Genomic DNA, 24,434 nt, shown 5'->3' with positions numbered 1-24,434 from the left:
GAGTCTGGAAGAATGAAGGGCATTGAAAGTTACGAAACTTAGATATAGATCCATTGCACATAGAACCGTGATATTGGTTGCTGACAACTGTGAATACCTTTAAAAGTGGTCCGATTATTGGGCCTCCATAAAACACCGTCTTGCACAAGTGAGTCTGGTTGAACTTGAAGATACCAAGACCTGAAGTGATTCATGCTTCGGAAGATTGGTAACATACATCTGAATCCTCCCCAAACCTTCCTTCGTTGTACATTAACTATTGATATCGTTTTCTCATGTCCCGACGACGCCGCGCTGATGCTAGTTTTACATCCACCGAGCACCAGGCCCTGCGAAAATTGATCAATTTATACACAGAAAGACTCCACCTATGCCTCGGCTCCTCATTATTTGAACCCTATAGTCTTATCCAGAATCTCACTAGGAACTCTTGAGCCTCCTGGAATTGGAATCTCGTCCCCAGGGTGAGCTCTGAATGCCGGATCTTCACTCGGTTTCCTGTGGTGATTGACTCCTGCTTGCAAGGGCAAAGGTATCGGAGGCATGGCTGGAACTTCGTCATTGCTTTGTCGCTGCCTTTCCACGCGACTTGACTGCTGAGCTACCCACGAGTTGACGGTGCGGAATCGTGGAGCAGATTCTATCGATGCCTGCGTATATACTGTGTCACGATCTCGGGCTGATGTGGCCCATGAAAATCTTGCTGCCCCTTGGCTCTGGGACTGACGATAGAACTGCTGTGAATTGACAGTTGAATCTGCAATTACGAGACCGTCACCAAAGCCCGAAGACAGTGATGAGAGGTAACTCAAGTGATTCACTTCTCTCTGGTTCGGGTCATAAGCATCCGCCGTCTGCATTGTAAGAAAAGTATTTTGAGTGCCGGTGTTAATGTAATTCGAATTGGCTTGTGAAAGAAGGGAGGCTTGTGTGCCAGGTTGGCGAGAAAGCGTTGTATTTTTCTGTGAGAGAGCAGAGACTTGCGAATTTTGAGAGGCTTGGGTGCCTGGTTGTCGAGAGAGGTTGGCATTTTGAGGAGAAATATTATAGAAATTATGTGTGGCGGAAAGGCCCCCTGCCTGTGCCTCTGGAGACACCCCAAGCGGCGCAGGATTGTCAAGCAGAGCTACCAGGTCCGTCTCTTGCCTTTGAGGGCCAGTGTTGGTGAGAGCGGCTGCCCCAGCAGGCGTTGCCAAGGGTGGTCTGGCCATAGGAGAGAAAAATGCGTCGAGTTGTCTTTGGGCTGGGATTGCCTTCTCATCTGCAGGGTAAAATTCTCCTGGATAAACTGGCGGCGGGTCGGAGGAGTAGTCCGTAGATTGCCTTCGCCATCCGTACCATCCGCGAGCTCCTCCACGACTGAATGTTCGGTTGCGGAACTTGGAGAGAATATCAACCTTCATCATTCGAGTAAAGAAAAAGATCCCGGTAGCAATTATGATAAATGCGCCTAAAACTGGTTAGCCAACCAATCAAATAGAATTACTTATTTGTACGTACCTATTGCTCCCGCAGCAATTAAGAGCTGTTCGGCGAGAGGAGAGAGACCCTGAGGTTTCTTATGGTGACCACCGCCACCGACTGAGTCCGGGATTGAAAGCGTTGTCGAAGCAGAATTCAGTGCAGTCTGTGGAATGACTGCCTGGGTTGCTGTTGCCGTTGGCTCACTCTTGGGAGTCTTGGTCGTGCTAGTGCTAGTGTTGCTAACGTTTGGATCTCCTTCCGTGTTCAATCCTTTCCTGGGTTGACTTGAAGTCGCTGCTGAAGTTGGTATCGTGAATCCTAGGACTGGCAAGAAAGAAGTTGTTGTTGGAAAGAATGAAGATCTAAAAGTCTGTTCAGAGTTAGTCAAGGCCGTGTTCCAGCGACTTCGGACAAGTTACCTCCGCAACTGAAGTCGACGTAGAGGGTGTAGTTAATCCAGCTGGCGCGGGAGCAGTGGTGGTTGAGATCAAGACAACGGTAGTAGCAGAAGGAGTCGACACCGCTTCCGTTGGTTTGGAGGGCGGATCTGCCTGCTGGCCTGGTGGGTTTTCGGAAGGGTTGTTTTGCTGCTTTTTGCTCCCACTTCCGTTGTTATTATCTTTTGAAGCATTGTCGCCCCCTCCACCCCCTCCTCCGCCTCCGCCTCCCTTCCCGCCAGAACCACCATTCCCACCGCCATCTCCGTTTCCATTTCCGTTTCCTCCATTTGAATTTGAATCGCTTCCAGAACTACCACCACTGGAACCACCGTCTCTTCTACTCCCACCGTCTGCCTTTTTATTCGAATCCGGGAGCTTCCGTGCTCGTAACCCTTGTGATGAATTTTGCCGCCGCTGCAGTTCTTCCTGTGAATTTTGTCTGACTTCATCCATTGGCGCCATTGTCGTATTCATCCTCTGCCACGCGCAGGATGGCCCCCGTCTTCGTCGTCCGCCACAATGTCTGAGTGATGGAGTACACACAAGTCTGTTAAAGGTTCTGCTGAGTGCAAGAAATAACGTAGATCTCGACCTCTCCAAAACAAAATCTAGCCCGAGAACGTATTCACGAGCCAGTCGTGTGAAGAGAAAGAAGTAGAAGAGATGAAAGAGAAGGGGAAAGGAAAGACTGTATCAGATCTGAAGATCCTCGACCCGCGTAAATGACTGGGGCCTTGTGGGTGGGGCCACCGCGTGAGCATGATTGGGATCAGGTACGTGTGACAGAGTTGAGGGCCAGCCTCAGAGTGAGGTCGGTGAGGAGAGGGTCTTGAGAAGGGGGCTGACGGTTCGCGCCATAGCGAGTTCCAGCATAACACACGCAGGACGGGCACTTGCAACCCTGGCTCAGGTATGGCCTGTGGACTCACTTTCTGCGTCAACAGTCTGGACTGTCAAGGGAAGTGTCTGATCTGAGACCACTCGATGGTCATGGAAATGCAGAGTGGATCTCCTTTGCGGGCTGATCAAGCCATTGTAAAGGTTGGTGCGGGCCTGGTGCTCGGCGCGCTGAGGAGGAGGCGTGAGTTGCATTGTCGAGAAGCTTGGTATGTTTCGACACCTGGCGCAAGGAGTTTCAGGCCTGTCCGTGCTCAACCTCTTGGGCCTGTGCTAGGCGAGATCTCGTGCATCATCGAAGCCCTTCGATAACCAAACCAATCCGACGTATGCTCTTCAATCCTTCATGCAAACAACTTATATACGATGCAATGCACAAATCCCGAGGGATGAATAGGCCATCAACCACGGCATATCACACGAAGTAAGTTTGTTGTCCCGCAAGAACTGTTTGCAGTGTGGCATATCGAGCGCGGCTGGCCGCTCGCCAATTGACTGGAGTTTTGTTTGAGGTGCCAGCAGGCCAGACCTCGCAAACAAATGCGACTTTATCCTCGAGGCAGTAAGGCGGAGACGTCAACTTGTAAAATATCTACAGCCTAATTCATGCCTGTTGCTCCATGGATGCTGCTGCATGTTATCAGCAGCGATGAATAATTTGTATGCAAGCCATTGCTGCGTGAGTTCCAGCTTATCGCAAGGAAATACGGATGCCCGTGACTAGTACAACGACTGAATCTTGGCAGCCATTGAAGATGGGTTTCATCCCGACTTCCCATTACCACTGATTCTCGAATCCTTCTCGGATACGCAGAGGGAATCTTATGATGCCGACGTCGACGATCTCAATCTCCCCTCTGCGTGAGGAAGACATCCCGGGAGCTGTTGATGCGATCCAGGTCAGTAGTGGGGGGAAGCCTCCTCGTATCATCCTTGACCACCTCAAGGTTTCCCTGTGAAACATTCTCTTAATTATCCGGAAACAATATTTTCCAAGCAATTGCTGATCATATGTCGTCAAAAGGAAGCATTCGCTGAGGACCCATACAATTTATGGGTCTACAATGATCGTTCGAAGGTGAGTGATCGTCTCATATACTCTTGGCGCTGCCTGTCATGCCCAATTATTCAAGACAGTCTACCTCGTTATGAGGAATAACAGCCTTGAATCTGCCTCGTTCAAGGCAGACTGAAATCGTTTAATATATCTGTTGCATGCTGTGGGTTTATGACTGACTTTAGCTTGTGTCCAAGCTTAATTTGAATCGAAATCGAGTATCTCTTGGAATCAGGTGTCGATGGGGTATCCGAAATGCTTTATTCTACGTAGCCAAAGACCTGGTCAGTGACGAGAAGGACAAAGTCCTCGGTATTGCTATGGTATGGATGCCCTTGAGTTTACTGCCCTCGATCTGATTGTCCCGAGAATTGTGGTGCATCAAACTTCTTCGAATCCGAAAGTATTGGAGGACGTGGAGATCGAAATCACCAAGAGAGTGACGCTGACTTCGTTGTCCTCCAGTGGATACCCCCTCGTCAGACTAAGCTAAAGAAAACCTGGGGAGAATGGTTAGAAGGATGGAAACTCTGGTGTCAGCAAGTTGGAATGAACGTATGGTATGGAAGGGGCGGTTTGAATGTGAAGGTAGGCGAGTTTCATTGCCGTGGAGCGAGTGGCGGAAGCATTGAGGCCATCGAAAAAGTTTTCGTACCTTCCTGAGAGCCGATTTCACATCAACAAGCGGCCCTCAGGGTGACGTTCGCACGGATCTTCTTGTCAAGGAGATCTTGAGAGCTTATACCCGAACGATTGCAAGCACTGGATCTGAGAGCGGCTGTAATATTTGACATCTTACATCGGATCATTCGATCCCGAGAGATTGCACTCCAACTGGGCGCATCTCCCTCCACGCAGAAAGATCAGTGGGATACTGCTTCCTTCTTAAAACAAAGTTTGACGGAAATTCCGCAAGCCAATGAATGGGCGTATCTTTACTGACCCAGCCATGTTCATAGCGTTATTACATCTGGAAGCAAAGACAAGCTGAGGCACAATCTGAAATATGTCCGTAGCCCCCAAGTGTTCTTCAGCACTCGAGTTGTAGCATCAGGGCACGACACGATCTTCTTCCTCCGGTGTCTGATATGAATCATAGGGACCGATCCGAAAGGTTATTACTTTTGCAATGTCATTGTTGTCCTTCCAGAGGCACAAGGAAAAGGAATCGGGCGGGCTCTGTTCCGAGAAGTCACCCAGAAGGCAGATGCGGAAGGCAGGAGATGCTATCTTGAGTCGAGTCGAGACGAGCCGAACACGAAGATTTATGAAGCCATGGGCTTTCATTTTGTCAAGCAGATGGATTGTGATGATGGTGGAGATGTTTGCCAGTTGTACTGCATGGTTCGAGAGCCCCAAAGTCCTCTTTGAGACACCTCTTGCTAGACTTCAACATCGCAAAGGTTGGAACGAATTCAAATCCTTCCGAAAGCTCTTCCGACCGGAATCTCTGTGACTGCGAAACTTTAATTTCGATTATGGCCACGAACTCGGACCTTGATATGTCAATATCGAGAACGGACGTGCAGTTCTCAAGAGCAAGTAACAAGTATGCAAGTCAGCAGTACACCGACACCCTTTCCAGTTCGCTCATTCGGAAAACACCTTGGTTTCTGCAATACTTCGGAAGTGATCCGTTACTTTCAATTCAATAACTCGCTTTGAAGAAGCCACTTGAAGGCATGAAGTAGACAAGAAGAGATATATGAACTTATCCGGGCTCATTGCCTCTCATTCTCCATTCTCAGGAAACCTGGTGCATTGAGCAATAGCACAGAGCTTGAATCTCGCACCAGCGGTTATGTGGTACACTCCCGGTTACATGGAAGTGAAGGTCCCAGAGCTCTTGGTGAGCTCAGTCCTTGAATGCACAAAAGAATTTTGGTACGCTGCCGGTAAGAAGTGGATGTCCCAGTAATTCTGGTCCCTTGAACCGTAGTGCAGCGCTGGTATGTCTCCGCTGGGATACTTGGGGCTTGACTGCGATGGACCAATGGTGTTGTAGAAGATGCGCTGACCAGCGTTGTCTACGCTGGCCGGCGTCTTGTCACAGGGCACTTTTTCGGCGGCGGATCCCATCCGACCGGTGACAGTCTGTCTCAACGTTGTCAACAGAGGCCGCAAAAGGAGATGGCCGACATGATTGACAGAATTTTCGACAGGTAAAGACACTTCGTGGAGGTTTTCGCAGCGAGGCTTGAGCGATTTTCAAGGACAAGGACCTCCCACGAAAAATTTCCATGAGGTTGGGTTGCTTTTTTTTAAAAGTCTCAATTCTTAAAAGACCCCGTTCCCGCTATCTACCAGAGGTTAAAAGTGGGGCTCTAGCTGGAAGCTCCAAGCCTCGTGAAAATTGATCAACAAAATCCTCAGCACTCCCCGACCACGACGGCTACCCATCCTCTCCCCTGACTCTGGAGCATGGCGTCAACGACCAGAGCAGCGATGAGGCTCCCTGCCTCATCAATTGCCTTCAGAGCAACTTCACGGAGACAAATTGCGACGTCATCTCAATCTTTTCTCACACCTGCGCGACCGAGCTCCCGCATCCTCCTCGATAAGAGCAAACTCCAGCAAAATTTCCATCGCAGCTATGCCGATATTGCTCCTGCGAAGAAGCCCAAAAGATTCCGGTTCTTCAGGTTTCTTTGGCGCCTCACGTATTTCTCTGCCATTGGAGGCACCGCTTATCTAGCCTACGGTGTTTATGACCAGAAGCATCCTGATGACCAATTTGAACCAGATCCAACCAAGAAGAATCTTGTTATCCTTGGTTTGTATATCCAATCTTTCTCTATATGTTGCTTCCGCTGATTCCTGCTTGAATAGGGACTGGGTGGGGTGCTGTGTCTCTTCTTAAGAAGCTCGACACCGAAAACTACAATGTCATTGTCATCTCTCCTCGAAACTACTTCCTCTTCACCCCTCTTCTTCCGTCATGTACCACCGGCACTGTCGAGCATCGATCGATCATGGAACCAATTCGAAGCATATTAAGACACAAGAAAGCTGCAGTTAAGTACTATGAAGCAGAGGCTACGAAGATCGACCCCGAGAGGAAGGTTATCGCAATTGATGACAACTCTGATATCAAGGGGGCTAGCAACAAGACTGAGGTCTCCTACGATATGCTCGTTGTAAGTGTTGGTGCTGAGAACGCTACATTCGGCATTCCGGGCGTGAAGGAGCACTCGTGCTTCCTGAAGGAAATCGGTGACGCCCAGCAAATCAGAAAGAAGATCATGGACTGCGTCGAGACTGCAACCTTCAAGGACCAATCTCCGGAAGAGGTGGCGCGTCTTCTTCATATGGTGGTTGTTGGTGGCGGCCCTACCGGTGTTGAATTCGCTGGTGAGCTCCAGGATTTCTTCGACGAAGACATCAAGAAGTGGGTCCCCGAAATCAGCGACAAATTCAAGGTGACACTCATCGAAGCGCTCCCCAACGTCCTCCCTATGTTCTCCAAGCAGCTTATCGATTATACTGAAGCGACTTTCAAGGAAGAGAAAATCACAATCATGACGAAGACCGCCGTGAAGAAGGTGACCGATAAGACCGTCGAAGCTGAAGCGACTGGCCCTGATGGAAAGAAGACCATTCAAATCATGCCCTACGGTCTCCTTGTCTGGGCGACTGGGAATGCAGTCCGCCCAATCGTCAGAGATCTGATGTCTCAAATTCCCGCCCAGAAAGATTCGAGGAGAGGTCTTGCTGTCAACGAGTATCTCGTTGTTCAAGGCACCAAGGACATATGGGCAACCGGCGACTGCGCCGTTGCTGGATATGCGCCAACTGCACAGGTAGCTTCCCAAGAAGGTGCCTTCCTGGCCCGTCTCTTCAACACCATGGCCAAGAGCGAGGCCATCGAACACCAAATTCACGACCTCAGCTCCTCCCTCAATTTGCAACCTGGCAACACCGCAGATATTGCAAAGGAAATCGAAGCACATGAGAAACAGTTGAGAAGAATAAAGGACATCAAGCCGTTCCACTACACTCACCAAGGCTCCTTGGCATATATTGGGAGTGAGAGAGCGGTTGCTGATGTGAGCTGGTTGAATGGCAACTTTGCTACTGGTGGTGGATTAACATATTTGTTCTGGAGGAGTGCGTACTTGAGCATGTGCTTCAGCAGTAAGTTGACTCGTTCTGCCCGTCTTTCTGTTTCATGCTGATAAGATACCTTTCTAGCTCGCAACCGTGTCCTCGTCGTTCTCGATTGGTTGAAGTCCAAAGCGTTTGGACGTGACGTCTCGAGAGAATAGGTGTCTGATGGGAAGTACGGGTATGAATATAGAATGGTTCGTGGGAATGGGAGCAAACGAGGATAAGAACTGTATACTGTTTTTCTTTCATAATGAACTAGGGATAGAAGGTCAGTGTATGTCTGTATATATTTTCCAGAAATGAAAACCAAAGTTGCAAAACACCACCTTTGGACGCCGGTGTCAGTAGCCATCGGCTGATTCTTTTCCCCTTCTGGATCGGATCAAGCATCCGGCAGATGCCCTGTCTTGTGCCCCGCCACATGACAAATTCAAGATCACGAGCCAAATTCCGACAGATTGGTAGAGTGGTTCAGTCTCACCAACCAGCAGCTTCCTGTGGAACAAGCAGCAAAGTTTTGTTGCAATTCGCGAAAAGAGAGGGCGCTGGCCGCTCTGCGCCCTTTTGCATTTTGCCTGCACAATGGGGCTTGCTATTGGACAGATCTTGAACACAGAACCACCCCACCATCATTTAAATCCAATGAGGTCGTTTTCGTGGTCGCCCTTTCGCCCTTTCGCCCTCTCGCCCCCTCGTAGCGCCCTTATGCCCGCCCTTTCTATGAGGGTAGGATGAGGGCGGAGAGCGTCGATCATCCTCTCTGATCGTCGACGATGAGCTGCAGCTTAAAAGCCTGGTATCTCGCCTTATTGGGGCAGCAAGGTCTAGTCAATAATTGGTCTTGATCTTCCACAGGTTTGTGGTGCATTGGCCTGCTGTGAAGCACCATGCTCGCACGTGCTTCTCTGTTACTTACTGAATCGATCAAGATCGAGTGTGAAAATTCAGGTCATCAGACATCCCGCTCGAATGGGCAGAATGTCAAAGCGAAAACCCCTTTCAGGGTATTTCTGTACTAATTGCAGAAATCAGGTTTCATCATACCTGATAGCACAGGCCAAAGCTACAAACCGCTTTACAGATAAGCATCTCCATTGACCCAAGAGCGCAAAAACTTAAAACATAACATGGCTTTTTCAAAATGGAATTTGACGAGTCATACTCCCGCGCTTTCACGAGCTCTCGCGACTGCCAGAAATACACACGGAGATTTGCGTAACGATTAACGACCAGTGAGGGATCTCGAGCTTAGGGTTAGAGCCTCGCTAAATGGCCTAGAGAAGGGAAAATCTAATCTGGAAGCTGATCTGGCATATCTGAGATAAGAGGAGCAGGTGCCGGAGTATATCTATCGCTCGGAGAAGCATTTGGGGCCTTTTCGATATTATATTATTATAAAAGACTATTTCGGGGGTTCGTATACGAATTGTCGGTATAATAACAAGCAAACGAGGTATTCCTTGAGAGGTATGTATTATAGAATCCGTAATATTGAAACTTTAGACTAATGGGATTTAGATCGATTAAAGAGGAAAGCACCGGCCACCCTTCGAGGGGAAATACGGCCTAGGCGTTAACCTAAAGTAGATAAAGCTTTTTCTTTAGCCCCCGGCACTTTTGAGAGATTAGTTAAGAGGACTTTGCGAATGACCCATTGGGAGAGACATAAGGAAGGGCAGAGATTGATATTGCGAATGGAGGCTTTGACGGAATTGGATACGTTAGCTTTCGGTATGATTGATAATAGAGTGTATTAAGTATATGATACGGATATTTAGATTCTGTATTAGGGAAGGGATTCAGCCTTATTAATAATACCCTTTCCAAGAACATTTCAATTCGATATCGTTTGGTTACTTGCCCAAATGATGGGATACTCGGTGCGTACCGGATTTGAATGGCTGAGAAAAGCCCAGGATGTGCAAAGTTTGGCTTCTACTGAGAACCATCCAGAAAACCTGGTAATAGTTGTCTGGCCTAAGCCAAATGTTGAGTTCATGCAAAACTCAGAGACAGCGACTGTGAATTGGTTGAGTACAGAGTTCTCGAGTGAAAATTTGCTTCTAGGCTGTGAGATAGCAAGAGAAAGGCTTAGAAGATTGCAGAGTTTTCACCAGAGCCTCGTTACAGGGAGAGTTCTCATGCGTGACAGGGACGTCTGGGTGCTGACTGCCTGTCTTCCAGGAGACTGAGGGGAAGGCAGTGAGCGGTGCTCCGCCATAGCCCTATCAGAAACATGTTGGTAAACGTCGAGATTAAAATGACTGGATGAGGGGGTATGGTGGGGCAGCAGGATTAGGGTGAAAGTGTCTGGAAACAAGTGGGTGTGGCAGTCCTGTGTGTTGACAGCTCCGGATGGGGGCCAAAGGGGAAGCGCAGCAGACTTTCCGGAGTCGTTAATACGAGGCCGGCTTAGCATGCGCCTCCTGGCCTCGGTGTTCCCCGACCTTATGCTTCTTTGCCATTGGAAAGGTACCCAGAATCTTCGAGAGAACGACTGGGATAATGGAGTTTGTTCTGGCGGGGGCCGTTCCTGCGACCTACAGCGGGTATCCGCTGTAACCTGCGTCGAGCCTGCAGAATGCAGGTGCTGAATTCCTATTTTGACTGCAAGTTACTTTCTAACTTTAGGCAATAGATGTACTAGATGAACTTTAGACAATGTATTAGTCGCTGTACCTTTGCAGCCGCTGCTCTGTTCACGGGGCGTTGTGCTCACTCTTTGCGCGAGTGCAGACGCCGGGCTGGAGAGCATTGGAATCTATCAAGGCTTGAACGACGCGTGAGGAGCTCACGGTTTGGGGGGAGAATGGGTGAGTTCTAGGCTGAGGTAAAGTAAATCTCTCGCAGCCTGCTGGCCTGTTGACAGCAACCAAAACACTCTCTTTAAGGCTAGATCTAGAATGCTCACAGAACAATCCTTGATCACTATCAAGAGTGAGCCTGTCCTTTTTTGGAAGCGGCACCCGAGAGCAGATGGGCGCTGCCCATTTCAGCCATAGAAGGTATTGCAATGTTTGACTTCCTCGTCCTGCCTTGCGATCAGTCCAAGACAAGTTGAAACCGTGAACTAAGGCAAGACGACGAAAGGCCTCAAACTATTCCGTTATTTTACCTTCGCCGTTTTCCTGGGAACATGAGTGGTGTATCGGGAGGTGAGGGGACGGGCAAAGCTGGGCACAATCGTCTCCACTGGGTACTGCACAAGCCTCACTGCGGCTGCTCCACACTTCGGCTGGCCCCTTCGCCAACGCGGGAGCTCGCTGAAGCTCCCGCCGCTACCCCAACTCTTCCCTCCAGCATCACCAGAATCATCGCTCTCCCACGGCTTTCTACGGCTTTCGGGAAATAAAAAATGCCATCATGCAACCACTTTGCTTGCGCCGCACGTCAAGAATAACTCTTACTGCAAGATAACGTCGTCAATCACACGTCGTCGCGCTTTGCCAGCCCCGTTGTCCACTCGCGTAGCGTGATGGGGTTGCATCCGCTCACCTGCAGACGGGCCTCGAGGGGCTGTGCAGCTGGACCAACTGCTCAAGCTTCAGCACGCTGAATGAGAGGCTGAGTTTTTTATTGACATCATCCACGAGCAATCGAGTGACGGTAGGCGGGCCATGGCTAAAATGTATAAAGGAAATGTTCACCTTCATTCTGTTTTGGAAATTCATCGGATTGACTCCCCTCACCCAGAGCTTTTCTCCGGCTTGTCGTCCCATTGAGATAGTCAATCTCATCGGCCCACTGAGCAACTTCAACACCCGAGTCTCAACTCGCATCCAAAAACACCTGCCAGAACTCAACGTGCCTCAGCAGCAAAGTCCTCTTCTCGAACCAACATCAAAAATGTCTTCCAGATTCTCAACACTTGCTAGAAATGGATCGAGCGTATCCTCTTCCTCTACAGGGTATGTGCAGCTTACTTTCTGCCCAGAGACCACTTGTCTAACCTTTGCTGTTAAGCTCCGCTGTCCCTTTCTCAAACAACCGCCCTCTCTCACGCTTCCGCGCCTATATGCTCCCAGCTTGGCTGTCGGAAATAAGCCTTTACGAGCGAATCGCCATGGGTATTTTCGATCCCGGGGTAGCAGTTTTGACAAGAGAGCAGATGGAGTTGCACATTCAGCATGCTCCAGATGTGCGAGGAATACTGGAGTGCTTGCCCGTGGCAAACAACGAGGGAGTGATGTTTGTTGGGTGGAGGAAGAAGTTGCGCACCTGGCCTGTGTCCAAGTGATGCCTGGACTTCAAGGTGGATTCAAGCTGGAGAGGAGTTGTGCATTGCACTCGTCATTCGCTTGGTTAGCTGAATATCGGACACGATCTGGGACACTCGACCATTCTTTTGGTCCTGAAGCATTGGTTGGGGACACGGAAAAGTTTGTTAAGTATTGAGGTCTGGCTTGGTCTGGTCTTTTTTTCGACTTGGTGGCGTTACGAATTTTGACGAAAGTTGAATCTGGGTAGGAACAAAAGTTTAGAAGGCGTTGGGAGCATTTGATATACTTGGGTTGCAGTTTTGGTTCAGTGGTGCTTTGGCGTTATGGTGTTTTGGGTAAATTTGTAAATATAATGTTTTGAGCCAAAACCATGACTCGTTCCTGCCAAATTTGCGATTCATCGCCCTCGCCGTCATTAGAAAATTAAAAATTTGGTCACCTGATACGCGGTGGAGATCAAGTACCTACCTACCTAGGTACAGTACTGTAGTTACGAACACGTGGATAATCTTCTACAATACCCGGGAACATTCTTTTCGTGACCTGCTGGTGCGGCCGGCGATCGACTAAATTTGTGCAATACGTGCACCTTGGTTGCCTACGTGGGTGAATAGTCAGAGGTCATCGAAGGCCCTGGAAAGATTATTTTAGAGCCGCGCTTGTTATTAAGCCCGTCCGCGCCTCGCCTTGTTCCTGGAGCTCGACCTCAACCTCATCACGACAAACCTCCGACTCCAACCCTACCTCCTCCATCCCACAGCAACAATCCTTCTTCCTTCCCGCACAACGCCTTTGGGTTCTACGATCCTTTGCAGAACCTTCTTCCAACACAAAGCGCCATCCTTTGGCCGTCTCAACAAACACCCACACCTTTACCTCCGTTCCCTTCACCCAGATCCACAGCAGCCTTCCAAGATGGCGGCAGAACCTGATCATGTCGAACACCACAAGAAGAAGGTGAACCTCAAGTAAGCTAAATTGGGTTGTAAGCTATTATTATCTTTGACCGAAATACTGACCATTTCTACAGCGATGCATCCGGCTCGGAGCACAAGGCAGTAAGTTGACACGACGCCACGTATCTTCGACTTTGGAACTTCGGAACTGACATTCATCTAGGCTGATGACACGGCGACTGCCATCCTGAAGAAGAAGAAGAAGCCCAACTCGTTGATGTAAGGAGTTCCCAGATATCTGGTTTCTAAGATCGTGCACTTACAAGGTGGCGACAGGGTTACCGATGCCGTCAACGATGACAACTCCGTTATTGCACTCTCCAACAACACTATGGAGACCCTACAACTCTTCCGTGGCGATACTGTACTTGTGAAGGGCAAGAAGCGCAAGGATACTGTTCTCATCGTCCTTGCTGATGATGAATTGGATGATGGTAGCGCACGTATGAACCGTGTGGTCAGACATAATCTCCGCGTCAAGCACGGCGATATCGTCACTGTCCACCCATGTCCGGACATCAAATATGTAAGTACAACAGCTGGGAGATCTATTTCCAAAAATATTGACTCCGGAGATAGGCCAAGCGTATTGCCGTCCTTCCCATTGCCGATACTGTCGAAGGCCTGACTGGCTCCCTCTTCGATGTTTTCCTTGCCCCATATTTCCGCGAAGCATACCGACCTGTTCGACAAGGCGATTTGTTCACAGTTCGAGGTGGTATGAGACAAGTAGAGTTTAAAGTCGTTGAGGTTGATCCTCCTGAGTATGGCATTGTGGCACAAGATACAGTTATCCACTGCGAAGGAGAGCCCATTCAACGCGAGGACGAGGAAGGAAACCTGAATGAGGTCGGATACGACGATATTGGAGGATGCAGAAAGCAGATGGCACAGATCCGAGAGATGGTGGAGCTTCCGTTACGACACCCCCAGCTCTTCAAGTCCATTGGTATCAAGCCTCCCCGTGGTGTTCTTATGTTTGGCCCTCCAGGTACCGGTAAGACACTCATGGCACGAGCTGTGGCAAACGAGACTGGTGCATTCTTCTTCTTGATCAACGGTCCCGAAATCATGTCGAAGATGGCCGGTGAGTCCGAATCGAATCTCCGAAAGGCTTTCGAGGAGGCTGAGAAGAACTCCCCTGCGATCATCTTCATTGATGAGATCGACTCTATTGCGCCAAAGCGTGACAAGACTAACGGAGAAGTCGAACGCCGTGTTGTTTCTCAACTTCTTACCCTCATGGACGGCATGAAGGCTCGATCCAACGTTGTTGTCATGGCCGCCACCAACCGACCCAACTCCATCGATCCTGCCCTCCGTCGTTTTGGTCGTTTCGATCGTGAAGTCGATATTGGCATTCCCGACCCGACTGGTCGTCTTGAGATTCTTCAAATCCACACAAAGAACATGAAGTTGGGTGAAGATGTTGATCTTGAGCAAATTGCTTCCGAGACTCACGGTTATGTCGGTTCTGATATTGCCTCGCTCTGCTCAGAAGCTGCCATGCAGCAGATTCGTGAGAAGATGGATCTCATTGACCTTGACGAGGATACTATTGATGCTGAGGTTTTGGATTCCTTGGGAGTTACTATGGAGAACTTCCGATTTGCCCTGGGCGTCAGCAACCCCTCTGCTCTTCGCGAGGTTGCAGTTGTCGAGGTGCCGAATGTTCGCTGGGACGACATTGGAGGATTAGAAGAAGTCAAGCGCGAACTCATCGAGAGTGTCCAATACCCGGTCGACCATCCGGAGAAGTTCCTCAAGTTTGGTCTCTCTCCATCTCGTGGTGTTCTCTTTTACGGTCCTCCTGGTACTGGTAAGACTTTGCTTGCCAAGGCAGTCGCCAACGAGTGTTCAGCCAACTTCATTTCCGTCAAGGGCCCTGAGTTGTTGAGCATGTGGTTTGGTGAGTCTGAGAGCAACATTAGAGATATCTTCGACAAGGCTAGAGCTGCTGCTCCTTGTGTGGTGTTCTTAGATGAGTTGGACTCCATTGCGAAATCACGTGGTGGATCAGTCGGAGATGCTGGTGGAGCTTCGGATCGTGTTGTCAACCAACTTTTAACTGGTAAGTTTGAATGCACTCCTTATTGAATTTAACAAGCTAATGTGTATCAGAAATGGATGGTATGACTTCAAAGAAGAACGTTTTCGTTATCGGTGCCACCAACAGACCTGAGCAACTCGACAATGCTCTTTGCAGACCTGGTCGTCTCGATACCCTCGTCTACGTCCCTCTGCCCAACGAATCGTCTCGTGCTGGTATACTCAAGGCACAACTCCGAAAGACACCCGTTGCCCCAGATGTCGACCTCGCATACATCGCATCTCGCACCCATGGATTCTCTGGTGCTGATTTGGGATTCATCACTCAACGTGCCGTCAAGCTTGCCATCAAGGAGGCCATCTCTCTGGATATTGACCGCCGCAAGGCTCGCGAGGCCGCTGGCGAGGACGTCGACATGGAGGATGACGAGGCAGAGGACCCTGTTCCTCAATTAACCAAGGCTCATTTCGAGGAGGCTATGGCTTCAGCTAGACGCTCAGTCAGCGATGTTGAGATCCGCCGATATGAGGCCTTCGCTCAGAGCATGAAGAGTGCCGGACCTGGTGCATTCTTCAAGTTCCCTGAGGCCGGTGAGGCAGCTGCCAATGCTGATGGAGGAGCTGGTGGGTTTGGGGACGCAGGAAACGACGACAGTCTCTACGACTAGATCTGTATTCTATTTTCCTTTGGCTTTACATGCATGCAGTGGAGACTCAATACGGTACGAGGGGAGGTGAATTGCCACGGTAGATTTTATTTGGGAGTCGGGAGAGTCTACATTGGTGGTAACAGATCTCTCATATCATCTCGCTCGGTCCAAGCCAGGTCTGGCGAGAGCGAGGACCTTTTCTCTGAGATTGCATTTGATCTTCATTGCCGGGATCCATAGACTGTCCACAATTTTAAAAACAAAACATCCCATTATTTAATGTGATCTGTGATTCGTGATTTACTCCTAATTCCTACGCTTCTGTCTTTTGCAATAGTTGATTGAGATTTACTTCTGGGTCGGCTAGCAAGGAATAACTCTTGAATTGTACGTCGTTATACAGGCAACAAAAACAAACAGTGTACTGGAGGACTGAGCTAGACGAATGTTCATAATTCCATTTATTTTTCTTTTTCTTGATTTCTATCTCCAACGGCTAGCTTATAGGAAGCCTACTCCGAGTAGTTTAAATGTGACAACGGAAGAGAAGAAGATTGAGGGTTTCATGTTGATTTTTGGTTCTTAGTAGCACACCGAACTTGATTTCGAACTCCAGGACACTTAGTTTAACGACCTAAACAAGTCTGAAGCAGTGTTGAAATGGTTCAGAGAAGGGTCAGAAGATTCAAACGCTGAGAGGAGAAAATCCATGGTACATCTGTTTCTCACTTTCGGAGGAAAGGGTTGTTCATAAACGCTTTTCTTTCAGCCTAATGGTATCTAAAAACATGATTCTTACACATGACTGCAGGCTTTCCAAAACCCATGGCATCTTTGCTGCCTCTGAGCTAGGCTTTTCGTGCAACCAACAAATGATAGTTCTCCCACACTGTTTGTAGTGTGGTCCCATCTCTCTTCAAACCCTCTAAACAAATTGATATAAAACATTACCGCGTTCGTAATCAAAGATTATCTCTCAATCCGCCCCGGGACACCTATTTGCTACCGTCCAATTACCACAACTGCGAAAATGGCAACCACAAGTGCCAACATTGACCGTCCTACATCACGTGGGGCGTCGTTACTCTGTACATCGAAAGGACTCCCACCCCCGCTCTTGTCTTGTGATTGTGACGAAGATGTTGTTTCGGCTGATGTTGTAGATGTTGTCTTCTTCGCAGTTGTAGTGTGTGATGTGATAGTTGGACTTCCTCCCCCCAAACCCCCGGCGGCAGATTGCACTGACTGAGATGTAGTGGTGGAGGTTTTTGTAGTTTTCGCCGCCTTGGTCGTACTTGTGCTGGTTTCTGACTGTGGTACAGGAATTGGAGACGAGGTCGAAGTTGTCTTAAAGCCTAGGCCCCCAGTTACACCAGCACCACCGGTCGGTATCGTCACAGACACAGCTGCAGGCGGGACAGCTAGCCCCGAGGTTTGAACTGTGACTGATGTCGTTGCCTGCGTAGCCTTTGCCAATGTCGGGCACAAAGCCGCCACTATCCCTCCATTCTTGACAATCCCCAATAATGTATTCGAGTTGACCTTCACATGCGAGCAGGAACTGGATACACTGCTCGCTATCGTATCCAGTCCGGCCAGACAAGCTGTCGAGCACCCATTGTTAAAATCCGAAACCGTACAAGATGGTATTTGACTGTCGTATGTCAACTGGCAGTCTAAAGGTATGAGGGCGGAAGTAATGCTCTGGAAGTTCGCGAGGGAGAGCGCATTCGCCGCAGGAACCGCCAGCAATATCGAAATGTTTTTCCGCCGCATAATTTAGTCCGCCGTCTTCAAGGCTCGCAGACAGATCTTGATGAAGAAGAAAGCTTGATTAGGATGTGGTGACCTTTGGGATTGGCAAGGTAGATAGGTGAGTGAGGCGATGGCGATAGATGGCAGGTTACTGGCAAGGGGGTCCTCGAATGTTCCTCGGCGGACAGAAGAACTGGAGGGTGTATGCTGAGAGAAGCGAAACACTGCGTGTGTGAGATGAATCGATCTGCTCGTCGACCTCTAGGTGTTTTGTGACAAAAGGCGTCGGGAATCAATGACCGAGCGCTGTATCTAGTGCTCAAAGATGGATGCGTTCGGATGCAAGATAATTGTAGCGTTTCTGGGAGGACGCAGAGTTTTGAAAGAGCCAATGCCCTTCTACTTCCGGTGAGGCTTAATATGCGATGTGGCGATGAACGAGTGGATTACGGTGCAGATTGTCTGTGAGGTATCGTTTGTGTGGGGGAAGGGCCGGAAGGGTTTGAATTCGACTATGCGGAGGGACGAAAGAACGGATGAAAGAGAGCCAGCTCACTGCGTAGAAGAGAAGAGGAAGGAAGGAAAGGCGCGAAGATCGGGGATAGCTTGTTTGTCCGACTTCAGCTTGGAAAAAGGAGATCTCACCTACATGTAGCCATCGTGGGCGGCGCTCAGCACTCAGGAGAAGGCTCCAGAGGAGGAAGGACCCCACTGCAACCAGCTGTCTAATATTGGGGTTTCGAACCGCCATGGTTGGCAGAAGATTGACGATAGCCCACGGGGAGGCCAATGGTGGTAGCATCGAGGCTGTCCTCGTCCATGTTTGAAACGATGTTCAAAGTCTCCTCGTCTCAGGAAAGGGAGGGGTCAGCCACAGGCGAGCCGTGATTCGCCGAGAGGCGTGCCATTACCAACACTCACTAAACTTATTCAGCCACCCAACCCACGGCTGGACTTCGCCTCCCTTCGCCTCCCTTCGTGTTTTAGCAAACAAACACCGCGAGTGCAGTGATCGCGTCCTGAGCGCGCCGACCTTCACGCATTCCGCCTTCCCCAGATTCTCTGACTTCTGCCCTCCATCTGAAGAGATCGTGATGCACACTGGATCTCCCTGCATGTACAGCCGGACCATCAATCCCAATCTACCGGCCATGAGTGCTACTCAGTCCTCCCCGAGTCACATTACTGGTCGGATCACAACTCGATGTGGCAAACGATTGGCAGAAGAGGACCCCTTCAGCACAGCTCGTCAAAGTTGTCCCTTTGGCCATGTCATGACTGTTTCAAGCTTCTGTATCCCGCTGTCAAGCCGACTTCAGCTCCGGGGGGTTTCTTGGCGTCCTGGGCACAGTTGAGGGACATTCCCTCGGCTCCCTGGCCACAGACTTTTGCGAGAAGGGTAGACCTGCTAAACCACAAAAGAAGGGAATGGCCAAGGCTCTTGAGCTACTTCCTTTCTTGCTACTGGCATAGAAGGAGTCTTGAAATGTGGACAAAAAACGCGGTACTATTTTCGATATCCCAAGTCAAGTTGGGCATTTACCTGAGAGAGAGGATTTCAATATTCCAGAACTTTGAGCGCACTTGGGCTTGACTGTGAAATACACCACAATCGAGGGAACATTATCGAAGCACTTGAAATATCCATCGTGACTTGGAGCATTGAACATGCAGGACCGCTTTCTTTTGGTCCATGAGAGCTGCACTTGATGATGCTCATAAAAGAACTATCAAAAAGAGAGTAGTGAAAGAAGAACAATGAGAACCACTGTGAAATATCACGCGAACAAAAGCAAATCAACTTTGATAAAACTTCAACAATTCGAATCCAACGGGAGCTAGATCTGGTTCATGAGGACCCTGGATATTCGTTCTCGTTTCTCATTGGCTGGCCGTCCTAAATTCCGTAACTTTTGATTCGGCAGGCTCCAAGTATTCAGCCTCGCCAACCTTGCTTCCAACAATAACTTGAAGACGCGACAATAGCATCACCAGGCCACCAACCGCAAGCCATTCTTCCACGAATTGCCGTACAGCACACGTGCATATTTCTTCAATAGGGTTCTCATAGTCTCATCATCGTTACCAACAGCAAACCTCGAGCACACGACTCTCAATTTCACGTTACCATCGACGAGTTTGAAGACATCACTCCGCACAAAGACTAGCATAATGGCTTCCGAGCCCACAACCCCAGTCAAAGTTCCTAAAGCTGCCTCGACATACACACCCGCAATCCAAGACCCAGATCTGCGCTCACAAATCAACACCGTGCTTTTACGAGATGGGCATATTTCAAAGTCAGTCTCCTCCCTCTTCCTTTCCCCACCCAACTCCTCCCTCTCAATTCCCGCTGCATAGCACATGGTATTTTAAGAGCAACAACTAATCCATCCCTTAGGATCCAAGAAACCCTCCTACACGCGCTCAACGCATCCCCACAGAACTGGCCTACCGTAATTCAAAACCACGCCCTCTCCCTCCTGCGCTCAGGGGACTGCACCACCTTCCCAGCCCTCATGTCGCGCGTGCTCTCCGACATAAAATCCGATACCGAACTACGGGACCGTACCTCCACCTCCTCCAATACTTTAGCACCAAACGGAACGAAGACTGGGAAGAAAAAGGAAGAGGAAGTGCGGAATGGGAAGGGAGAGAATGGACAGAGTTTGGCATTGCCAAAGAATGTAGTGGATGAGGGGGTCAGGATTACGAGGGAGTGTTTGGAGTTGGTTTGTGAGGTTGTGGAGTAGGGAAGGGGGGGACGCTGCAGTTTGATTGCAGTGGAGAGGGTTCCTGCAGCTTTGGGTCCAGGATAAGTTGATGTAACGGCCTCGCTGTATCAAAGATTGGAGTGCGTATTGGGTCATGGCAGCACGAAGTTATAGAAGAAACTGTGCTTTCGTTGGGCATATGGATCACAGAAGATCCAAGCATATTCGGCGCTGGGATTTGTATATTCGGTCTTGAGTTAGATCAAAAATCACAGCATGGGGAAATGGAACAATAAGCTCATGCCTCGTTTTAGAGTGTCTTTGATTATGGGCATCCATCTGCCTTCGTATTATGACATCAATTTGGTACAACACATACAAGAGAGTTTACTGTTAATTGTGGCAATATATCGTTCCAACAATCCCTCGATCTGGTTGAATTGCACGAAGCGAGCGATTTAGATTGTGAGGAGGGGTGCTCAATGTTTTGGAGTTCCTTCTCCTTCGGTCAAGCCTTGATAGTAAGAAGGCCCCTCAACTTCGTCTCACATGGTACATCCCCCCCTGAATGCGTTGCAAGCACCGTGCTTGCTGACTTGACTTCGCTTGAGATAGGAGGCCGGATTTCGGCACGAAGCTATTCACTTTAATAAACTAAAATAAGAGAAATTCCGTCACAATCGATTAAAGATTGTATGGCTCAGTTGCCAGTCCGCAAAGACGTTAAACTAACCCCCTTCCCCTTCCACCGCAAAGTGGTTAAACTACTCCGAAATGGCGTCGAGAATAAACTAGCCAAAAAGCGTTCAAGCTTCAGTCAATATGCTGTTTCACGGTCCAAAACTCAGTTCGTCTGGTTTCCTCTCCTGTCCCCCCTTCCCCGCGACTATAGCGGTGGTTGGCTGGACAGCAGAGTTTTGCTGTTTTGTCCCTCGCATCTTTTTTATATAGCTGAGTCTTACAAGGGGTTCAACCTTCCCCCCCACCCAAGGCACGTCTTTGACTCGGGCATGTCTTGGTTGTGAGGTGCAAAATTTTGGTTACTGAATTCCTAAATTGCCCCTTTTAAGCGAGCGGGGAAGCACTCCACATCGTAACCTTTACCTCCCAAGAACTCTGATAGGAGGCATATAAACCTCTTTTCGACTCTTTAGCATAGCTTCTTTATTACTTCCCTTTTCATCGGACTTTCTTGAAGGGTTCCTAATAGTCCCTGCAGACCGCAACTACCTCCATCTCCTAGGGGGTCATAGGGCGTCTGAGACCACTTATTGGCATGAGATTTAATCCGCCTTGCCAATACCGTGGTCATCGTATCTAAGTATCTACGAAAAGTGCTGTCTAAGCACTGCCGTTATTTCAATGCAGTAGGTGCATTGCTTTTGGTAGGATATGGTTACCTGGGAGTTTGTAAAAAGTGGAAAGAGCGCTGGGTAATACTCGCTTTCAAACAAATAATTTGAGATCGGTTGGTTAAACCAAGAGACGAATTAGAGAACAATTTCCATAAGTAAGTTGAACCAAGTGAGCTTAGATAAAAGTGGGTTCTTCCTTTGCAACCTTCTCGCAACAACCGTCTTCGACTAACTTTGAGACTTTCTTAGAAGACAGGAAGACAACAAACATCTCAGAGTAAGCTCTATACCCTCTATCGCACCCTTCAATCACTGACCAGATTCTCAGCAGCTAGCTCCTCGCGTTCTTCAAGCTCGACGTCTAAGAAATCCATCACTTCTCATCTTGATCTGTCAGTATGCTGGTTCCTCATTCCAAAGCACTTCACACAAGCCGGCCCCAAGTGGGCATGACTGGCCTCAGGCTGCTCACAAATGTTGGTTCAGAGAGACAACATGCGATTGGAGTCTGCGAAACATTGAGTGTGAGCAATGCTAGATTTTGAGTGAAAAAAGTATATTGCTGGCTCTTGTGCCTAGAAGTGATATGTGTATCCCACCCACCTCCACCCTGCAAACTGTGCCGACTTGCATAATAAAGAGCTGAAGAAACACAGCAGTCGCTATCTTGTTCCAAACCCTTCTCGCTCAAAAAATATAGCACAAAGCTAGCTCATCAGACCCAATGGATATTGCCCATTTCCAAATATGCTCCCGTTCCAAAAAAGCACCACCATATTGCGCCGCATACTTATTCTGATAAGATAATTCGTCTCGTCGTTAAAGCCATTATCCAAGCCAGCTCTTCAGTATCTCGAACTCGCATGTCTCGAAGGCCGTGGTCGCTCCTCATACTCATACTCGTAATCCCGCTCCCTTTCCTCTCTCCTGCTCCTATTCCTTCTTACACCATCACTGCTTGATCCAGCATTACTTGGGCCCCTCATCCTGGTGTCTTTCGATTTGGAGCGCGATCCATGCGCATTCCTCTTTCGATGCTCGATTTCCCATTCCTCAGCCTCACCATAAGTCACTCCCTTCGGCCACAAGTGATGCGCACAGACGAAAACCCCGAGGATTTCGATGATATGGATGATGAGATGTTTCTTAACCATATCTGCTGGCTTGATATGCGATGATGAGGGTGATTGCTTATGAGTATGCTTTGGTGAAGACGATGCTTCGTGCGATGAATGAGGCGAACTTCTGGATTGCTGCGGGGTCCAGATAGAGGATCTATGCGTCAGGTGCAAAAAGAAACGGCGTGAGATGATACAGTATGAGGCTCGCAGCCTTGTCTATATTTATCCTGATAGCTTTCGCAGCAAAAAGCTTGAAACAGGTTGGTGGGGCTGACGAGTCGGCAGGGCTGGCGGCGGGAGGAAAGGAGAGAGTCTTGGCAAGAACACAGGAACAAGAAGGTGCGACGGATTGCGATTATAAGGTATGTCAGGAACAGCGGCTAGCTATCGAGGATGTGAGAGATTACGAGGCCCACTGCGCCGTCAACCACCAGGACGTTGGGCATACTCGAGTAATACCCCTTGCAAAAGCGCCTAGATTGCGTCCCGAGACAGGGCCATTGCCACTTTTGAGGGAATACGCAGAGCCCTGGCTGCACGCGTTCGGTAATGTGCGCTTGACGGGACGTAAAGTCCAATTGAAAATAAAAAACGAGGAGGGGGAGGTGCTGGCAGGGTTGCGTCTCATTGGTGGCTAAGGGGTGTGAGGCTGGAGCTACACCGCCACCGACAGGAAAACGGGACTCTGAATCTCTCCGGAACAATGAGGAAATGAAGATTCCTGGGCATTCGACGTTGAAAACCCCTCAAATTTGACCGCTGAGCCGTGCGACTTGTGTCGGAGTGTGGAGGCGATGCGCTGGCTGGCATAATAGACAAGTAAGGATGTTGATTTCGGGAGTTGCGCCTGGATCCTTGACGAGGCCTTTCAAGCATCGAGATGCTCGGTTGATAGTCGACAACACAAACCATGCCCAACGACGTCAATATAAGACGATAAATCACTCTTTTGGCACCGTTCAGAAACCGACAGTCTGTACGCTCGGGGAACAAGATTCCGCTTGCCATTTAACACTGAACCCTGGATGCAACGAGCAAATTCGGGTCCGAAAAGTAGAAGTTCCTCACCACCGCTCTTGAGGCCGCTCCACCATCGATATCTCTGTTGATTATACCAACGAAATAGCAATGCATCATATCAGCAATGCGTTAAAGTCGGGCCATATCTTGGCAGGCACTACCTAACTCTGTGGGAAATCTTGGAGAAAGCTCACGAGGCTGCCGGTATCTAGGCCCAATTCATGAGGCCCCAACAAAGTTCTTCCTCTGCCTCGACTTGCTCTGAGATTCGAATAGCATTTCTGATCGAAGCAGCTCTCGAAGCACAAGTGATAGACTCTGAGCACTCCTCGCGGCAGCTTTGAAATTTCATCTGAGAGTCTTTCAATTTCTGGAATGTACCCAGCCTAGCCAGGACATTCTGAAAGGAACCTTGAGAACAAAAAGCAGGCAAACAAACAAACATAAAATCAAGATGCAGCAGTGTGGTAATCATAAGAAATGATGCCCGAAGCAGTTGTGATCAAGTAATAGGATTTTGAGACTTTGTCCTGGTGAGGCATTTTACCTGTCACTCAGGACCCACCAGAGGGACCTATTTGCTTCTGTAGAATCATGTGACATCACCAAGAGAATCTGTGAAGACCTCT

The 24,434-nt window shown here is 49.1% G+C and overlaps 8 protein-coding genes across 8 annotated transcripts; 5 read left to right on the top strand and 3 right to left on the bottom strand.

Moving 5' to 3' along the window:
• Positions 1-3: 3 nt before the first annotated feature.
• On the bottom strand, positions 4-2,633 carry K444DRAFT_420141 (uncharacterized protein). Its single transcript, XM_024872700.1, has 4 exons — positions 1,884-2,633; positions 1,501-1,834; positions 218-1,450; positions 4-139 (listed from the first exon to the last, which is right to left on the bottom strand). The coding sequence occupies exons 1-3, from the start codon at positions 2,376-2,378 to the stop codon at positions 387-389; spliced, it is 1,893 nt and encodes a 630-aa protein (XP_024735877.1). The 5' UTR covers positions 2,379-2,633; the 3' UTR covers positions 4-139; positions 218-386.
• Positions 2,634-3,240: 607 nt separating this feature from the next.
• K444DRAFT_613764 (acyl-CoA N-acyltransferase) lies at positions 3,241-5,286 on the top strand. The gene is made up of 7 exons (XM_024880411.1): positions 3,241-3,461; positions 3,548-3,700; positions 3,826-3,879; positions 4,056-4,181; positions 4,324-4,446; positions 4,818-4,866; positions 4,958-5,286. The coding sequence occupies exons 2-7, from the start codon at positions 3,626-3,628 to the stop codon at positions 5,227-5,229; spliced, it is 699 nt and encodes a 232-aa protein (XP_024735876.1). The 5' UTR covers positions 3,241-3,461; positions 3,548-3,625; the 3' UTR covers positions 5,230-5,286.
• An 856-nt stretch (positions 5,287-6,142) lies between these two features.
• K444DRAFT_562973 (FAD/NAD(P)-binding domain-containing protein) lies at positions 6,143-8,290 on the top strand. Its single transcript, XM_024877011.1, has 3 exons — positions 6,143-6,631; positions 6,688-7,992; positions 8,050-8,290. The coding sequence occupies exons 1-3, from the start codon at positions 6,280-6,282 to the stop codon at positions 8,121-8,123; spliced, it is 1,731 nt and encodes a 576-aa protein (XP_024735875.1). The 5' UTR covers positions 6,143-6,279; the 3' UTR covers positions 8,124-8,290.
• A 2,989-nt stretch (positions 8,291-11,279) lies between these two features.
• Positions 11,280-12,509, top strand: K444DRAFT_613761 (uncharacterized protein). Its single transcript, XM_024880410.1, has 2 exons — positions 11,280-11,873; positions 11,929-12,509. The coding sequence occupies exons 1-2, from the start codon at positions 11,605-11,607 to the stop codon at positions 12,200-12,202; spliced, it is 543 nt and encodes a 180-aa protein (XP_024735874.1). The 5' UTR covers positions 11,280-11,604; the 3' UTR covers positions 12,203-12,509.
• Positions 12,510-13,100: 591 nt separating this feature from the next.
• On the top strand, positions 13,101-15,858 carry K444DRAFT_643708 (putative cell division control protein 48; the record flags this gene model as incomplete). The annotated part of the gene is made up of 6 exons (XM_024884884.1): positions 13,101-13,153; positions 13,216-13,243; positions 13,305-13,360; positions 13,418-13,667; positions 13,721-15,212; positions 15,263-15,858. The coding sequence occupies 6 exons, from the start codon at positions 13,101-13,103 to the stop codon at positions 15,856-15,858; spliced, it is 2,475 nt and encodes an 824-aa protein (XP_024735873.1).
• Positions 15,859-16,842: 984 nt separating this feature from the next.
• K444DRAFT_630615 (uncharacterized protein) lies at positions 16,843-17,616 on the bottom strand (the record flags this gene model as incomplete). Its single annotated transcript, XM_024883242.1, has 1 exon — positions 16,843-17,616. The coding sequence occupies one exon, from the start codon at positions 17,614-17,616 to the stop codon at positions 16,843-16,845; it is 774 nt and encodes a 257-aa protein (XP_024735872.1).
• A 2,151-nt stretch (positions 17,617-19,767) lies between these two features.
• K444DRAFT_511529 (uncharacterized protein) lies at positions 19,768-20,339 on the top strand (the record flags this gene model as incomplete). The annotated part of the gene is made up of 2 exons (XM_024873467.1): positions 19,768-19,895; positions 19,997-20,339. Coding segments are annotated over 2 exons (471 nt in total), but the record flags the coding sequence as incomplete, so codon positions are not given.
• Positions 20,340-22,509: 2,170 nt separating this feature from the next.
• Positions 22,510-22,818, bottom strand: K444DRAFT_630613 (uncharacterized protein; the record flags this gene model as incomplete). Its single annotated transcript, XM_024883241.1, has 1 exon — positions 22,510-22,818. The coding sequence occupies one exon, from the start codon at positions 22,816-22,818 to the stop codon at positions 22,510-22,512; it is 309 nt and encodes a 102-aa protein (XP_024735870.1).
• Between the last annotated feature and the right edge of the window lie 1,616 nt (positions 22,819-24,434).

This window comes from Hyaloscypha bicolor (assembly GCF_002865645.1).
Source record: "Hyaloscypha bicolor E unplaced genomic scaffold K444scaffold_87, whole genome shotgun sequence".
Lineage (NCBI taxonomy): Eukaryota > Fungi > Ascomycota > Leotiomycetes > Helotiales > Hyaloscyphaceae > Hyaloscypha > Hyaloscypha bicolor.
Note: the sequence above shows the minus strand (reverse complement) of the source record. Positions and strands in the feature narration are given on the sequence as shown.

Coding starts and splice junctions, on each gene's coding strand:
- K444DRAFT_420141 (XM_024872700.1), bottom strand. CDS start 2,378: ATGAATACGACAATGGCGCCAATGGATGAAGTCAGACAAAATTCACAG. Junction 1,835..1,883: donor CGTCGACTTCAGTTGCGGAG/GTAACTTGTCCG, acceptor AACTCTGAACAG/ACTTTTAGATCTTCATTCTT. Junction 1,451..1,500: donor AATTGCTGCGGGAGCAATAG/GTACGTACAAAT, acceptor AACCAGTTTTAG/GCGCATTTATCATAATTGCT.
- K444DRAFT_613764 (XM_024880411.1), top strand. CDS start 3,626: ATGATGCCGACGTCGACGATCTCAATCTCCCCTCTGCGTGAGGAAGAC. Junction 3,701..3,825: donor GAGCTGTTGATGCGATCCAG/GTCAGTAGTGGG, acceptor TGTCGTCAAAAG/GAAGCATTCGCTGAGGACCC. Junction 4,182..4,323: donor AAGTCCTCGGTATTGCTATG/GTATGGATGCCC, acceptor GTTGTCCTCCAG/TGGATACCCCCTCGTCAGAC.
- K444DRAFT_562973 (XM_024877011.1), top strand. CDS start 6,280: ATGGCGTCAACGACCAGAGCAGCGATGAGGCTCCCTGCCTCATCAATT. Junction 6,632..6,687: donor GAAGAATCTTGTTATCCTTG/GTTTGTATATCC, acceptor CTGCTTGAATAG/GGACTGGGTGGGGTGCTGTG. Junction 7,993..8,049: donor CTTGAGCATGTGCTTCAGCA/GTAAGTTGACTC, acceptor ATACCTTTCTAG/CTCGCAACCGTGTCCTCGTC.
- K444DRAFT_613761 (XM_024880410.1), top strand. CDS start 11,605: ATGTTCACCTTCATTCTGTTTTGGAAATTCATCGGATTGACTCCCCTC. Junction 11,874..11,928: donor GTATCCTCTTCCTCTACAGG/GTATGTGCAGCT, acceptor TTTGCTGTTAAG/CTCCGCTGTCCCTTTCTCAA.